The 18297-nt window shown below is 39.0% G+C and overlaps 1 protein-coding gene across 7 annotated transcripts in view; it reads right to left on the reverse strand.

Moving 5' to 3' along the window:
• Positions 1–18297, reverse strand: part of frmd4a (FERM domain containing 4A) — a 362265-nt gene that overhangs the window by 216498 nt on the left and 127470 nt on the right. Inside the window, exon 1 of one of the 7 annotated variants that reach the window (XM_057835967.1) lies at positions 16304–17653. The exons of the other annotated variants lie outside the window; for them this stretch is intronic. Within the exon in view, the coding sequence (XP_057691950.1) occupies positions 16304–16369 (66 nt within the window). The 5' untranslated portion in view covers positions 16370–17653. Of the gene's footprint in view, positions 1–16303; positions 17654–18297 lie in introns of those variants that run through there. 7 annotated transcript variants of the gene reach the window in all.

Below are 18297 nucleotides of genomic sequence, written 5' to 3' on the forward strand. Positions count from 1 at the left end.
ACCGATAATGAGTTAAAACAGGTGCCATTAATACAGGTGGAGCCTCTTTAGACCTCGTTAGAAGAAGTTAGACCTCTTTGACAGCCAGAAATCTTGCTTGTTTGCAGGTGACCAAATACTTATTTTCCACTCTAATTTGGAAATAAATTCTTTAAAAATCAAACAATGTGATTTTCTGTTTTTTTTCCCACATTCTGTCTCTCATGGTTAAGGTTTACCCATGTTGACAATTACAGGCCTCTCTAATATTTTCAAGTGGGAGAACTTGCACAACTAGTGGTTGACTAAATACTTATTTGCCCCACTGTACTACCTATATTTGATTTATTTGACTACTTGATGTAGTTTTTTAAGTTCACACAGATGTTCCAACTCTGTTTACACTACACTGCATGAAGCAGGCGCCCACATGAACTACTTTAACTCCTTCACCGTGACCCCTATACCGAGGTACGTACCGAACCGTGACGTGTGAACAGGTCCGGCCCTGGCCATTTGGGGGCCTTAAGCAAAATAATGCCAAGGGGCCCATATTTTTGGCCCACCATTTCGTCACAGTGTACTGTGAAACCCATACATGCAATCCAACCCATACGTCCATATTTTGTATATTAATAAAATTTTGTCGCACTGCATACTTCAAACTTCTCACCCCAAATGATTGTCAGTACTTACAGTAAACAGCACCAAACCTTTTTCTAAAAGAGGAAGAGAAAGAAGTTAAGGAAGAACTTTTATCTTTTAAGCTTGAAATTAAGTATCAAAACTCACAAAAGTCAAATAAAGCAAATTGTAGTAAACAAAATAGAATATGAATTAAACAATTGCCAGATTGGGGGCCCCCTAGTGGTCAGGGGCCCTAAGCAGCTGCATACCCTGCGTATAGGCTGGGCCGGCCCTGCGTGTGAACCATTACACCTCTAGTAACAATGTTAGTACCCAACTCTGGCCACGACACATATCCAAATGTCCAATCGACATCCAATCATAATATCCTCAATTTAACTAGGTATTGTAAACTCGCATCTGGCTCCCAAACGTACATTTTGACTACTTTGTGGCAAAACTGCCTCTTCCTAGAAAATATGAACCTCTGCTTTATGAATGCTATATGGAACTAGAACAGATGCTGAAAGAGCAGATGTGATGGAAACATTCCAACTCTGGTCTGCACTGTAAAAAGGCAGCAGACTAGAGGACAAAAAAAAAAAGAAAAGGGTGATGTTTGGCTCCAGGAACCAGGGACGGATATTGGGGGGAAGGACCGACGCGTAGGGGGATGGGGGGGGGGGGTATAAGCTGAGAGATTCAATTAAGCTACACAAGGAGCGAATGCATTTTTAATCACGCCGCTCCGTTTCCTTACGTGACAGCCTTTGTGCAAGACTTTGAGCCACCATCTGCGCCCAGAAACCCCAAAACGACACGAGAGTGTCACAGAGAGACATTTTACAGGAGCCAAAATCAGATCCAATTAGCACATATCATGCCATCGTTTCACTAATGCGAGAGAAGAGACAGACATCTTTGTTCAGTGAATGAAAAGCTCTGTGGCGAAAACTCCACGGAACTTAAGCGACGGGGAGAACTATTTTGCCCGGATACGTGAATAGACTAAAAACTCTTTCTTCGGCCGTTCAATAGCGAGCTAGCCCTCGGGCGGGGGTGTTTATTTTCGTTGCGTTTTGCGGCTATTGTCGTCGTGCCGTGAGAACGTCGGAATGTTAAGCTCGTAGGCATGATTTATTTCGGTGCGTGTGCGAGAAATAAGAGTGGTGACCTGAAAAAATCCAGAGCCTACCAGTGATTCTACTGTATTTTCTGACCCACTTTCACTGTAAAAAGAAAGGTTGCTTGCCTCGAATCCTCTTAGCGTAGCTGAATCATTCATGCGGCCTCTCCGTGCTAACCCAATGCTAATTAGAACGGCTATATCCATGCGCAAATGCGTGGCGGGTTTGAAGTGGTAATGACAGTTTACAGTCCCGTGCACAGTTTCATCAGTTAACCATGAAACAACAAAAAAAGACAAAGGATCATTAAGTCATTGGCTGCAGGGACGCTAAATCAAGAGAGACAGCGAGAACCAAAAGTGGGATTTGCCATGTGGCAAAAAGTTTTTGCAATGGCAAAAAACATGGCAAACCTTTTTTGCCAAGTGGCACTTATTTTGCAATGTGGTGAAATTTTTTTGCCATGTGGCATATTTTTTTGCCATGTGGCAAAATGTTTTTCCAATGTGGCATTTTTTTTGCCATTTGGCAAAATGTTTTTTTTGCCATGTGGCATTTTTGTTTTGCCATGTGTCAAAATTTTGCGCCATGTTAAAAAACATGGCAAAAAATGCCACATGGCAAAAAGTTTTTGCCACATGGCAAAAAATGTTTGTCACATGCCAAAAAAAATGTCACATGGCAAAAAAGTTTGACACATAGCAAAAAAAGTTTTCCACATGGCAAAAAAATGCCACATGGCAAAAAATTTGCCACACGGCAAAAAAATGCCACATGGCAAAAAATTTTTGCCACATTCATCAGTCAACCATGAAACAACAAAAAATGACAAAGGATCATTAAGTCATTGGCTGCAGGGACGCTAAATCAAGAGAGACAGCGAGAACCAAAAGTGGTATTTGCCATGTGGAAATTTTTTTTTGCCATATGGCAAAAATTGCCATGTGGCATTTATTTTGCAATGTGGCAAAATGTTTTTGCCATTTGGCAAAATGGTTTTTTTTTTTTGCCATGTGGCATTTTTGTTTTGCCATGTGTCAAAATTTTTTTTCAATGGTAAAAAACATGGCTAAAAATGCAACATGGCAAAAACTTTATGCCACTTGGCAAAAAATGTTTGCCACATGGCAAAAAAACTGCCACATGGCAAAAAATGTTTTCCACATGGCAAAAAAAATGCCACATGGCAAAGAAAATTTACCACACGGCAAAAAAATGCCACATTGCAATTTTTTTTTTTTGCCACATTCATCAGTCAACCATGAACCAACAAAAAAAGACAAAGGATCATTAAGTCATTGGCTGCAGGGACGCTAAATCAAGAGGGACAGCAATAACAAAAAGTGGTATTTGCCATGTGGCAAAAAAAATTTTGCAAAAAAAATGGCAAAAAAAAATTGCCATGTGGCAAAATGTTTTTTGCCATGTGGCATTTTTTTTGCCATTTGGCAAAATGTTTTTTTTTTGGCATGTGGCATTTTTGTTTTGCCATGTGTCAAATTTTTTTTGCAATGGTAAAAAACATCGCAAAAAATGCCATATGGCAATAAATTTTTGCCACATGGCAAAAAAAAAAAATGTCAACATGGCAAAAAAAAAATTGCCACACAGCAAAAAAATGCCACATGGCAAAATTCTTTTGCCACATTCATCAGTCAACCATGAAACAACAAAAAAAGAATATGGATCATTAAGCCATTGGCTGCAGGGACGCTGAATCAAGAGAGACAGCGAGAACCAAAAGTGGTATTTGCCATGTGGCATTTATTTTTTAATATATTTTTATATTGTTTTATATATTTATTTTTATTATTATTATTATTTATTATTATTTATATATATATTTTTTTTTGCCATGTGGCAAATTTTTTTTTGCCATGTGGCATTTTTTTGCCATTTGGCAAAATGTTTTTTTTTTGCCATGTGGCATTTTTGTTTCGCCATGTGTCATTTTTTTTTGCAATGGTAAAAAACATGGCAAAAAATGCCACATGGCAAAAACTTTATGCCACATGGCAAAAAATGTTTGCCACATGGCAAAAAAAATGTCACATGGCAAAAAATGTTTGCCACATGGCAAAAAAAATGCCACATGGCAAAAAATGATTTCCACATGGCAAAAAAAAATGCCACATGGCAAAAAATCTTTGCCACACGGCAAAAAAAATGCCACATGGCAAAAAATCTTTGCCACACGGCAAAAAAAATGCCACATGGCAAAAAAAAAATTGCCACATGGCAAAAAAAATGCCACATGGCAAAAACCACTTTTGGTTTTCGGCCCTGCTGTAAATCAAACGGCCCGCATCATTTAGTGTGGCCTGGGAAAGCATACAATTGGACTCGAGTCATAGGGACTGGAGTCGCAAATTTGATGACTCGCAATTCGACTCGGACTTGAAGAAAAATACGGCGACTTGGACTTAACTCACATGAGCTAAGACGCTCCGAGACTCGACTTGTGAGGGAACGACTCACGACTCGACTCGATTCATGACACAATGACTCGAGGCTTGACGAGCTGACTCGGAAATAACCGGGCCTTGGGCCTAGGCAATTGCCGAGGGCGCCATCTAGGTGAGAGGGCCCCATATTGCTTTTTTTTTTTTTTGGGGGGGGGGGGGGGTAAAAAAAAAAAAAAAAAAAAGGCTAATGCACTTCCCAAATGTTTAACATATCAAGTGCATTTTAATAGATTCAATATTATATTTAATAAATCTATTTCAATTAAAAATGGTGCCATTTGTTTATGCTACGTTTGTGTTGTAAAAAATTTTGTTTGTGCTGCGATGGTATCATAGATAGAGATATTAATTTCGAGTGATAATGTCAATCGTAGCCCCCCTGTCGCGGCTGATAGAGCGTACCAACTCTCTCAACAACTAGCGCAAACGTAGCACAAACAAATGGCACCCTTTTGGCTCCATTTTGCAGTAAATAGGGGGCTGCGAGTATCGCAAGACACTAGGCGCTAGTTGTCCGTCACCCCTTATTTTGGACAATTATGAAGTTAACAATGTCGATAAACAGTTTACCAACTATTAAAACAGATGTTGATTTATTTGCTAATCAATTAGTAAATGAATCATGGCAACCCTAGTTTGAATTAAACAATGGCAGCCTATAAAAAGGTTAAAACCTGTGTATAAATTTCTACTCTCGCACAGCAAACAAATCCTGATTTGAATATTCATCAATGCAAAGTGACCATCTATCCTAACTGTTTTCCAGCATCAGCAATTAGCAAGATGAATAAATGAGTAGCATAATTAGGCGGCAAAGAGAAAATGCAGTGGGGGAGGGGTTCCTCGACTCCACACACTCCATGAATAATCCAGTGTTTCCATCCTGAAAATATAATTACAAATGATCACTTTTTAATCAGTTAACGTAGTCGTAAGAGATCTACTGTTGTTGCTCAGCAACGATGTTATGTAGGTGCTACGCTAGCAGCTGATTTTATCCCGATAAAGGATTACTCTTCCTTCCAACAGATGCTAGCGCTGGTAAACAACGTTAAGGGGAAACAGGAGCTTAATGACCAAACTCATTACATCATCGAGCAGCTCACACCGAGCACTCGCGTGCCTCACGGTATCTTAACAACTGGGTATTCGCAGAAATGGGTAGTAATGCGTTACATTTACTCAGTTACATTTACATGAGTAATGTTTTTTAGACAAGTGTTCTTCTAAGAGTAGATTTGCCACCAGAATTACTTACAGTGGGGCAAATAAGTATTTTGTCAACCACTAATTGTGCAAGTTCTCCCACTTGAAAATATTAGAGAGGCCTGTAATTGTCAACATGGGTAAATCTCAACCATGAGAGACAGAATGTGGGGAAAAGCCCCAGAAAATCACTTTGTTTGATTTTTAGAGAATTTATTTGCAAATCATGGTGGAAAATAAGTATTTGGTCAACACCTAAAGCTCATCTCAATACTTTGTTATGTACCATTTGTTGGCAATAACGGAGGCCAAACATTTTCTGGAACTCTTTACAAGCTTTTCACACACTGTTGCTGGTATTTTGGCCCATTCCTCCATGCAGATCTCCTCTAGAGCAGTGATGTTTTGGGGCTGTCGTTGGACAACATGGACTTTCAACTCCCTCCAAGGATTTTCTATGTGGGTTGAGATCTGGAGACTGGCTAGGCCACTCCAGGACCTTGAAATGCTTCTTACGAAGCCACTCCTTTGTTGCCCTGGCTGTGCGTTCATTGTCATGCTGAAAGACCCAGCCACGTCTCATCTTCAATGCCGTTGCTGATGGAAGGAGATTTTCACTCAAAATATCTCGATATATGGCCCCATTCATTATTTCCTTTACGCAGATCAGTCGTCCTGGTCCCTTTGCAGAAAAAAAGCCCCAAAGCATGATTTTCCACCCCCATGCTTCACAGTGGGTATGGTGCAATTCAGTATTACTTTTCCTCCAAACATGAGAACCTTTGTTTCTACCAAAAAGTTCAATTTTGGTTTCATCTGACCAAAACACATTCTCCCAGTCCTCTTCTGGATCATCCAAATGCTCTCTAGTGAACCGCAGAGGGGCCTGGACGTGTACTTTCTTCAGCAGGAGGACTCGTCTGGCAGTGCAGGATTTGAGTCCCTGGCGGCGCATTCTGTTACTGATAGTAGCCTTTGTTACTGTGGTCCCAGCTCTCTGTAGGTCATTCACTAGGTCCCCCCGTGTGGTTCTGGGATTTTTGCTCACCGTTCTTGTTATCATTTTGACGCCACGGGGTGAGGAGGGAGTTGAAAGTCCGTGTTGCCCAAGGACAGCCCCAAAACATCACCGCTCTAGAGGAGATCTGCATGGAGGAATGGGCCAAAATACCAGCAACAGTGTGTGAAAAGCTTGTAAAGAGTTACAGAAAACGTTTGGCCTCTGTTATTGCCAACAAAGGGTACGTAACAAAGTATTGAGATGAGCTTTTGGTGTTGACCAAATACTTATTTTCCACCATGATTTGCAAATAAATTCTTTAAAAATCAAACAATGTGATTTTCTGGATTTTTTTTCTACATTCTGTCTCTCATGGTTGAGGTTTACCCATGTTGACAATTACAGGCCTCTCTAATATTTTCAAGTGGGAGAACTTGCACAATTAGTGGTTGACTTAATACTTATTTGCCCCACTGTACCTACTTTTACTTGGGTAGATTTGTGAAGAAGAAACTAATCACATGACTCCGTTATACTAATCAGATGTAACAATACAGTGAAATGACTACTAGGGTTGGGAACCTCTGGGTACCTCATGTACCTTCATGACTCAATGATACCAATCAGACATCACAATACAGTCACATGACGACACACAAGCCAGCAATCGGAATTCCTATGATCATGCCGGTGTGTTCAATCACGTAGTGTCTTTAGAGCGCCATAAAAAAAAAAAAAAAAAACTATCTGATATACGTAGACCATCAACATCAGTCAAAAGCATGGATTTCAACTCTCAAAGTTTTTATTTGACACTGATAGCCCACGAAAAAACGGAGATATGATCGTTTCCGTTCCATTGTAGGAAATATGATTTCTCCACTAGTGGGCACTCAGACTCTTTGAACGGGTGATGTTTCATTTCTAAAGATTTTTGGGTGGAATTCAATGGTTTTTGTGTATTTTTTTTAGGCCTAATATGGTAACGTAATAGGTTATAGTACAGTATACTAATAACAGTTCATAAAGATAAAATTGTGCTCAGAAAAAAAAATATATCCAAAATATTCCAAACATATTTTCACCAATGAGACGTCGCAATGGTAATCCCATGACTCAATTATACCAATCAGACATCGTAAGACAGTCACACGATTATTTGTAGTTTGCAGTTGGAAGTCCTATGATCACGCCGGCGTGTTCAATCACATAGCGTCTTTAAAGAACTGTGAAAGTAAACTATCTAACATACACCGTCATGTTCTCGTTTTCGTGTCATGGTTGGAAATATGATTTATCAACTAAAGGCAATCGTGCTTATTGGATGAAGTGATGTTTCATTTCTGTAGATTTCTATTTGGAGTTCAGTGATTTACGTGTACTTTTTAGGCCTAATATGGTGATGTAATAGGTTAGAGTACAGTATAATAATAACAGTTTATATAGATGACGTTGTGTTGAGAAAAACAATACCATTACTTCAAAAAATATCACATCGTCACGAGATACACACAATGCTACTTATTATTTGAGTATTCGAAAAAAAAAAAAAAAACTTAATAAAATTACAATTTTTGGGAAAAAAAGGTGAAATTCCAAAACACTACTTGTCCTAGTTTTTGTCCAAATCACAAAATTTATGCTTTAAAAAAATTCTGGAAAGATTCACAAAAGTTGTATACAGTTTTTGGCCAAATGTACACCACCAAAATTTCCCCAAAACTTTCCCATTCATTTCGAATGGGCAAAATTTCCCATTCATTTCCAATGGCCAAATTCGCCATTCGTTTTGATGTCACAAAATTGAAAGAACTTCATTTTTAAATCATTGCTTCTTAAACGGCATGTTTTAAAGCTTCAATTTAGCTATCGATTATTTTAATAGTTGATCACTCAATAAACTAGATAGTAATCGAGTAATCGGATAAGGAACATTAAAAATTAAATACCTGAGCTGAGCCTCAAACTATATAAAAATGAAATAAATGATGATCTAAGAGGAACAAAAGACCAATTGGCAAACATACATAGCAAAAATCTGCTAGCTTGAATGCTATAAAATGCTAACTTTTTTTTCCCTTTTTTTTTTTCAATACTCTTAACAAATGGTTCAAACATATTCAGACAAAAATCAGCTAAATATACCTAAAAACTAAATTATGAATGCATTAAAAAAACAGCTCAAACAAAAACAAAAGCTTATGTTGGTCTTAACAGGGAGCAGCTGGATTCAACCATGTGAAATGAGTTATTTCATATTCACTGTTGCCACTAGAGGGCAGTGTATCCACCCAAATCAATAAAACTAAACGCAAACTCTATTACAATGCAACTTTAATTAAACGAATACTCGAAGCAGCGAAATTTAATTCGAATCTTTTTTCTAATCGAATTACTCGAGTTAATCGATTAATCGTTGCAGCACTAGTTTCGATTATTATTAAATTATTTTTCTTTCATCACTCTGGGTTTTATTGGATTGTTAAAAAGTTCCCATTTTTTGTGGGGGTCACCCTTGTACTTGGGTCAATTTTTTTGGATGACTACTTTTACATTATTTTGATGCAACGCATATGTCTCCGGACATATGTGAGTTTTCATCGGGAACGCTCGAGCGCCTCATAAACTGCGAGAGTCTGAGTCATCCGCCTCGATACGAGCGTCGTGGGAAACGGGAATATGACGCTCGCATCCATCATAATCCTCCATCTTGTTCTCCTTCCTTATTTCATTCTCACTCCTTCCTTCCTGTATTTATTCCTGGCGGGGTGATTCACGACTCTCTGTTGAAAACACGTGAAGGATGTTGACTACGGGAGGAAAACTACAACCCGAGTTTTAAGTTAGATGGATGAAAGGCTCTCACATGCTGGCTGAACGTTCTTAAAGTCTCACCTTGTGCTGAGACAAGCAGCGCGCACAAGCAAGGTTAGCTCCCCGGACTGCCAATTTATCCTCTGACATAAAATCGGCACATTGTTTCTGCACTAATTAATGGGAGAGCATCTGGAAGAGACACGAGCATATGCCGGCCTCTGGCCTCGGATCGTAATTATGCACCGAGAGGTCAGCCCCTCATGTGCGAGAGAGTGAAATGATATCGGTACCGATACGGCGTTAAAATGTTGTCACCAGTATTGGTGAAGAAATAACATGCCGATGCTGTAAGGAATTTAAAAAGACTGTTGTGGAAGTGGGAAACACACCACTAATTTTGCTACTGAAAGTCCAACCCGCGTCAGAATTAGCATAACATTAAACTGTGTTAACTTGCGAACCGGCAAAATTCGAGTAGCAAGCTGATTAGAGAGAAGTGTCCTTCTGTCTGTGTCAGTGTATTTTTCGTCAACGGTGACGATAACAAAAAATATTTCCAAAATTTTTTCATGACAATGACGTCACGATGACGCACTGAAAATGTTTCTTGGGAGACTAAAACATAACGAGATGGACGCCAGCTGTCTGACGACACGAAAATGAGATGAAAATTTGCCATAATTTCCATAATAAATTCACAATGTGTGATATTTTCTTATTGTATGTGTAGTTAGCACACATTTAGCAGTGTTTGGTAACAAAACTGTATCTGCAAGATATGCTGTTATATCGTCCCTGCCAATGTTGAGACCAAACCTACACTGTTTAACCGACTGTCTGCCATTGAAACAGAATGAATGAACGTCGATTCGCTGCCATCTTGCCACTTCAATTGGATTGGACGTCTAGCGCCGCCAATGGCAGACAATGTGTTTGGTAGTGTCTGATGAAGCCATGATAGCAATTACTTTATATTCATGTGAGGATGCAGTATTTTAGTATTAAAAGAAAAAAAAGTAGGGCTGTGAAACTGTTAAAATTTGTAATCGAGTTAACCACAGCTTAAAAATGAATTAATCGAAATTAATTGCAATTCAAACCCTCTCTAAAATATGCCATAGTTTTCTGTAAATTATTGTTGGACTGGAAAGATAAGACACAAGACGGATATATACATTCAACATACTGTACATAAGTACTTTATTTGTTTATTCCACAGTGAACTACGTAACTACGGAAGGTAGTGATTCAAATACACCACAAAGTGTCAATGGCGATTTTTAAATTACTTAGAAATCAAGCCAATGAGTGTGTTTTGTCCCTCGACTGACGCCGTAGTTTCCTGTTTTACTGCGGGTTCATTGTACCTTACGTTCATTTGAGTGCTGGCTTCACAACGTAAGAGACCTCTGATAGTTTGTGTATCGTGACCAAATATTGCCATCCAGTGTATTTGTTGAGCTAAACGAAATTTTTGAATAGAGTTTGACCAAAGTCTGAGTAAGTTTTATGTGTATTTTGCATATCTATTTTGATTGGGAATGCCAGTTCTCTTTGCATTGAGCGCTTTTCTTTTTGTGAACACTATTTTTTTGAGAGATAGGAATATTATTTTTGTTGTGCTTTCACTAAATGATACTTATGTTTGTTGTGAAGGAGTTGCCGAAGCTTAAGCCAATAAACGGTGAGGTCCAATGAACGCCTGTGTCCACTTGCCCGTCTCAGCCTCTTAGCTCGCAATGTGCAAAAAACAGCGTCATTGTAATCTGTTTGAGGCAATGCATTAGCGGGTCATTCCGCGCATGATTTAATGCGTCAAATATTTTAACGTGATTAATTTAAAAGTAGTTTTACTGTATCGATACAGTACTGAATTTACTGTAGCAATACAGCAAATTTGTTCATTTGCTGCCAACCGTCCCACTTCAAATGCAGTGGATTTCTAGAGCTCTCAATGGTAGCCAAAGAGATAAAAAACAAAAATGTGTTTCACCTTTGGCCAATTAGTTGATCATAAGTGGGTGTCCAATCCATTTGAAGTAGGAGGGTGGCAGCGAATGAACACCCCTAGAAACCTCCGTTTACAGACGTCGCGCAACCGCTTTTGTTTCAACCTAGCCATAAAAAGAAGGTAAGTAATCGTATTTATTATTCAAAATGTCTGTCATTTTTAGCTTAGAATCATTAATTGATGTCTAATATTTAGTTTAAAAAAAAAACGACTTTAAAAAATTATTCACTCGCATATTTTAAACTTTTAAACAAATGACATCACAAAGAAAAAATGGCATCTGTAAAAAAAGTCACGGATATCTACCTCATAACTATCGCTTAATTGTATTTTTTTCGTTACTGTTGCATTTCCCCCAATTATTTTAGATGATAAATTATCGATCTAAACAAAGAAAAATTGAAAAAAAAAAACGTTTAAAAGGGTAAATATATGAAAAAGAAAATCTCAATCACTCCTTAAAGTCTGCGATTTCTTTATCACGACCCTTGTTATATTACCATGTTTCACCCATAAAATCCCCCCAAAATCCGGCTGTGGTCATTCACAGCTGTGTCTTGACACTCGGTGATACGTGCTACATGGAGTTTTTGGATCGAAACAAGGTAAGTATGCGATAATATCTCGTTAAAGTCATGGTGTCTGTAATTCTGCTCTCGCGTGCTCTCACCTCCAGATAGGGCTTTGCTGTTAAAAAAGTAAAAAAAAAAAAATAAATAAATAAAATAAAAATTCTCAATGCCCTCCTGTTCAAAATTTTTCTTCCCCCAGAAAATTGAGATTTTAAGCTTTCCGATGATGTATCACACATGCATATCGGACAATTTTGAAAGTTGGCCAAATTGGGGGTCTCAGAGCGGAACACCTGATTGAAAAAAAAAAACAAAAAAAAACACGCTACAGTAACAGTAAAAAATCCGCATCCGCCAACACAGCACAGCCCGAGTTGTTATTGGTATCGGCGCAACATTGGCTTCAAAGCAACACGGCTGAATTTCAGAGCACTAAGACAAAAGAACTTACAAATACATCCATCAACATGTGCTCCAAGGTCATCTCGATGTCCTCCAGTCGGGATGAGAGAGTCATTCTTCAGCCAGTACAAAAAAAAAAAAAAGTACTCAAACTATACCGATACTAGGTTTTACAACAGAATCCTGTCAAATTGTTGACATAGACTTCACTAGCAATTGATGAGACAGCTCCTACAGACATTTTGCCATTAGGCCAGGCAGAGCGTCGTGGAAGCTTTCACTGCGATAAACTCAAAACACACTGCGTTCTTACGGCGGCTATAGGTGGAAACAGGATGAAACGTTTTAGTGCATACAAGCATGCAGGAGTGTGATTTGGTCGAGGATTCAAGGTAATTATTATATAGAATAGCACCATGCATCCACTTTGAAACTATGCGAATATAATGAAATGAATGGAAAGAATTAGCATAAGTTTAGCTTGAAATATTTACGTAAAATGAACGATAACTGCCCATTTTTTTGCTTTAAACCAAGAATCTAGACAATTTTACGTTTATATCTGTAGAAACGGGAACGACTTGGAATTTTTTTGATGCCGCTGCTTATGGAGACTAGGGATGGGAATCGAAATCCGATTCCAATTCGGAACCGGTTCCGAGTGTTTCGAGGCCTCGACGTCATAATGAAAAAGCCTTACGATCCCTTTAACAATCCCTAAAGACGCATATTGCGTCGTGACGTGTCTTGTTGTCCAGACGCATCAAACTAGCATGGCGCCAAGAACCACTCGCTCCGAAGTATGGCTACACTTCACCAGGAAAAAGGGTGAAAATGAAAGGTTACGATGGTTTAGAACGAGCATTGCCGCCGTAAACATAACAATGACAGCACGTAGGTTCGAACGCTCGTGTGTCTTCACTTCGCGTCCTCACCGAGACGCTAAGGCTCAGTCCTGGCTATACAGCTAGCTAAACTCCCAAATGAGGATGCAGAAGACGTTGGTATAATTTGCTGACTTTATTCAACCATAACTTGAATCTAATAATAGAAATGAAACAAATCAATTTCGTCCCTAATAACAAACAGGTTTGCATCAACGTAAATCAGCGATGATTAGTTGCTAACAGTAATAACAAACAGTTAGCATGCGTTCGCTAGCATTAGCACATCGTTTAAACCACTACACAACTGGATTTAAGTGTCTGATCGAGAGTAGAAAAACACACAACAACAACACAGAAGATGATGCATACAGGCGTTGGCTCTGTAGATATTTTACAAACATTAACAAAGAACCTAGGCTCGTGGCAGTGTTTTCCTTTCTCACTAACTCGCTCACTCGCTTGGATGCGCATTTCTTCTCCGGTGTAAGCGCGCGCTTCTTCACGTGAGCGCGTTCTTCTTCGCGTGAGGAAGCGCAAGGGCGCCACCACTTGAGTGTGAAAGCACCATAAAAACTAAAAGGCATGCATTTCAATATACTGGTAAATAAAAACAGGGGTCCCCAAACTACGGCCCGCGGCTCCATATTTGGCCCTGAACAATTCCAGAAAGCATTTTGATCCCCCCCCCCCCTCAGTAGTGTTATTTATTTCCTGGCCTTTTTCAGTGAATAACTCAGAGAGGGTTATTTGGTTATTATCTATTTAATTAATAGTGCTATTATTATTTATTATTATTATTAGGGCTGTCAAACGATTAAAATTTTTAATCGAGTTAATTACAGCTTAAAAATTAATTAATCGTAATTAATCGCAATTCAAACCGTCTCTAAAATATGCCATATTTTTATGTAAATTATTGTTGGAATGGAAAGATAAGACACACGACGGATATATACATACAACATACTGTACATAAGTACTGTATTTGTTTATTGTAACAATCAATCCACAAATGGCATTAACATTCTTTCTGTTAAAGTGATCCAAGGATAGAAAGACTTGTAGGTCTTAAACGATAAATGTTATAGTCTCAAGTTATAGTAATTTTATATTAAAACCCCTCTTCATGTTTTCGTTTTAATAAAATTTGTAAAATTTTCGATCAAAAGTAGAGTTAATATAATAATAAGAAGAATAAAAATAACAATAATAAAAATAGAGTGACCAAAGTCTAAGTTTTATGTGTATTTTGCATAGCTATTTTGATATGGAATGCCAGTTCATTTTGCATTGTTGTTTAACTGTGTGTCAGAATAGGGCCTCATTACTATAGACTGAAGTGCTTTTATTTTTGTGAACACTATTTTTTTGGGGAGAGATAGGAATATTATTTTTGTTGTGCTTTCACTAAACGATACTTACAGTGGGGAGAATAAGTATTTGATACACTGCCAATGGGTTTTCCCATTGGCAGTGTATCAAATACTTGTTCTCCCCACTGTATGTTTCTTGTGAAGGAGTTGCCAATAAACGGCGCGGTCCAAAGAACGCCTGCCTCCACTCGCCTCTACTGTATAACATATATCTGTACATATCTTACCCAAAATACAACAAGAGACACATAATTGCCACTAAAAGAAAGAAAACTTACCGAAATATGTGTGGAGCACAAATAGCAATTTGCATTGCATTGTGAATACAGCATAAGCGTCTCACAACTACTAATTCTCCCACATTTGGTAGAAATAACATGAGTATGGAACGGCGCTGCCCCCAAGCGGCCGGTGGCATTCTCTTCACTCTTAATGTCCATAAACGGCCTCATTGTAATCTGTTTGAGGCAACATGCGAGATGGTCATTCACTCAAGCGCCAGCAGAGGGGGGCAAAACTCCATAACAACAAGTGAGCGTTTCAGTGTACTGTCCTTTAAATCTTTCTGAGCGGGACATCTGCGTTAATTGCATCAAATATTTTAATGTGATTAATTTAAAAAAATTAATTAACGCCCGTTAACGCGATAATTTTGACAGCCCTAATTATTATATTATATTATATTATTATTTTTATTTTATTTACTTTTGCTCCATGTAGAATCCACAGAGGGTTATTTGATTGTGGCTTTCTGAAAAAAAAATTTTTTTTTACATTTACGCACTCCTGCAATCGTCACACTTTTTCTGTTACAAACCTACCCCGGCCTCTCATCAGAGAAGGGAAAAGTTATGTGGCCCTCACAGGAAAAAGCCAAAGGCAGAACAACGACCTATATGCCAAAATATACCAATATTTTTTATTTCTATTAGAAACATGTTTCAGTAAAACTTATTGCCACAGTTAACATTGAGGCTTTGGGCCTCTTTTGACCTCGTTGTGAGTTTGTAAGGTTTTGACTTCTGATTAAACAAACTTGATGCCAATCAAAATGTTTGTTCTTCTTTTTCCCGAAATTAGAATCGATAAAGAATCGAATCGTTAAGCAATATCGAGAATGGAATCGGAATCGTATCAATTCCCATCCCTAATGGAGACTCATATATGCTCAAGGAAGGCGCCTGCTTTGGTTGTAAGTGGACAGTACTTATAAAGCGCATTTATCTGCATGGTTACCATGCCCAAAGCGCTTTACATCAGCACACATTTAACCGTTCACACACACATTCACACACCAATAGGGGTGCTGCCATGCAAGGCGCTGTCAACCCATTGGAGGCAAATCATGGGTTCAGTGCCTTGCCCAAGGGCACTTCGACAGTGGGCAGTCCTAGTCGGGAATTGAACCGCTGACCCTTCGGTCCAAGGACAACGCCAGCTACCAACTGCGCCACGGCCACCCCAGGTCACTAGCAGCTTTGGTTTTGAAAAAAGTTTTAGAAAATAGGTCCCCTATGGGGTTAAGTCTATGATTAGGGATGTCCCAATCACTTATTTTTGCACCCGAGTCCGAATCACTTGATTTTGAGAATCTGCTTATACAGAGTCCCGATCCGATCCCGGACAAAAAAAAAAGTCTTGTTCCAAAAAAAATAAAAATGTTACAATGCCCCCATGCTGCCTTCATAATGTGATTTTTTTTTTTTTTACAAGAATAACGTAGAAAAACGCTTGTCACAGCTAACACAACACAGCCCGGGTTGTTATTGGTATCGGCGCAACATTAGCTTCAGAGCAACACTGCTGAATTTCAGAGCACTAAGACAAAAGAACTTACAAAGACATCCATCAGCATGTGCTCCAAGGTCATCTCGATGTCTTCTAGTCGGGATGAGAGAGTCATTCTTCAGCCACTACAAAAAAAAAGTACTCAAACTATACCGATTCTAGGTTTGACAACAGAATCCTGTCAACTTGTTGAAAGTAATTCTCCGACTAAAAGCAACATGATTTCAGTTGAATTCACGCTAAAGGTGAAGATTTAGGACTATCCTGAACAGAGTTGCGAGAGTCTAACTTGCCGCTAGCGAGAACTCGATGTCACACTCATCTTCAGAAAATTCCACTCATTGGTTTCATGTTTTTTTACATATTAGAACAGGATGTCTCCTCCCCTGCACGCTATTTTTCTCTTGCGTTCCCCCTTTTTCCTCGCCGTGCCCTTTCAACTCCGTGTCCACAGTGGGCGTCTTTGTCCAGGCAGGGCCCGGGGCTGCCGATGCCCAGTTCTGGGTGCTGTTGGCTGGGTTCATCCTCTCTCACATTGGGCTTCTAATCAATGCGCCTTTGTGAAGGCCTCATTAAAGGCCAGCCAGGGATCTCACATGTTTCGCAGACATGCAGGGGACAACAACGGCGATATGTCGCCGATTTGGCAGGAAGCTTACGTAACGCTGATGGGAAAGGGGAGGGGGTCGAATCGTTTGGGTTGTGGGGAACGCGTGGGGCATCAGTGAAGGAGGATGTTAGGATCTTTAAGAAGAGTTGTTTTTGTTTTTCTGTTAAGCGCTGGTGGAATGCACCCTCAGTTACCCCGTAAGGCGATTCTGTCTGAATCAGAATGACACATAAAGACTCGGTAAAATGAGGAGATGTGCGGGGGAGGTTTGTGTTTATCTGGGGTGTTCGCTAAACAGGATTTGACTAGAATAAGTAAGGAGAAATTTGCTTTCAAATAAACATTGCTCAGAGTCGCAGATTCCAAATAGTTACGATTCTCGTTCGTTAACAGGACAGGAAGTCGTCGAGTCAAGATGTCCTCGACATATGACATTTGGACTTCATGTCGCCTGTGCCTCATCCACCATTTAGTCCCCAGTGCCATTGTTTCTGCTTAGCTAGTGCATAGTGTTAATGGATCCACGTGCTAAATAACGTAGCACAACCACGCCAAATGAACGCATATCCTGGTTTTGCTTCTATTGTTGCCTTGAATCCTTTGAGATTTGTAATTTTTTTTTGTTTTTTTTTTGCTTGAGATGGTTGACATTAGGACATACTAGAGATGCCGATCGATCGGGTCCGATCAGGTCATTTTCAAAGTATCGGAATCGGCAAAAAAATATCGGCCATGCCTTTTTTTAATACATATATATATATATATATATTTAATTTAATTTAAATCGTTTTCTAATTGTATTTAGCGTTACAGACATAATATGTTTCACTCTTCCAGAGTCTTTAGTTTAGGCTTAAGGTAGGGTTATCAAATTTATCCTAATAATGGCGGTAATTAATTTGAAAAAAAAATGTATCACATTAAAATGTTTTACACAGTTAATGCATGCGCTGCACGACCCACTCACGCACCGTCGCTATATAGAGAGCTAAAAGGCAGCGAAAATTGAGTAGAGTGAATTTTGGCAGCCTTTGGAGCCTTTTTTTTATTGGCTAAAACCTTACAATCCCTGTCCCTACGATTAGAAATATCATGGGAAGCAATGTGGGGAAGCAAGGTAGCAATTGATCTTTATCTTAACACCTTATGTTATTTGCCAACGCAGAGAAGATATATGAATTGGTAGCACTACGCACAGTCATGGTTCCACTTCCCATCATGAATTTGGGCATGACTACACTATCATTTACTGAAAGCTCAACAAATACACTAGATGGCAATATTTAGTCACAATATACAAAGTCACAAGTCTTTCTATCCGTGGATCCCTCTCACAGAAAGAATGTTAATAATGTAAATGCCATCTTGAGGATTTATTGTCATAATAAACAAATACAGTACTTATGTACTGTATGTTCAATGTATATATTCGT

Source organism: Corythoichthys intestinalis, chromosome 5 (assembly GCF_030265065.1).
Source record: "Corythoichthys intestinalis isolate RoL2023-P3 chromosome 5, ASM3026506v1, whole genome shotgun sequence".
Lineage (NCBI taxonomy): Eukaryota > Metazoa > Chordata > Actinopteri > Syngnathiformes > Syngnathidae > Corythoichthys > Corythoichthys intestinalis.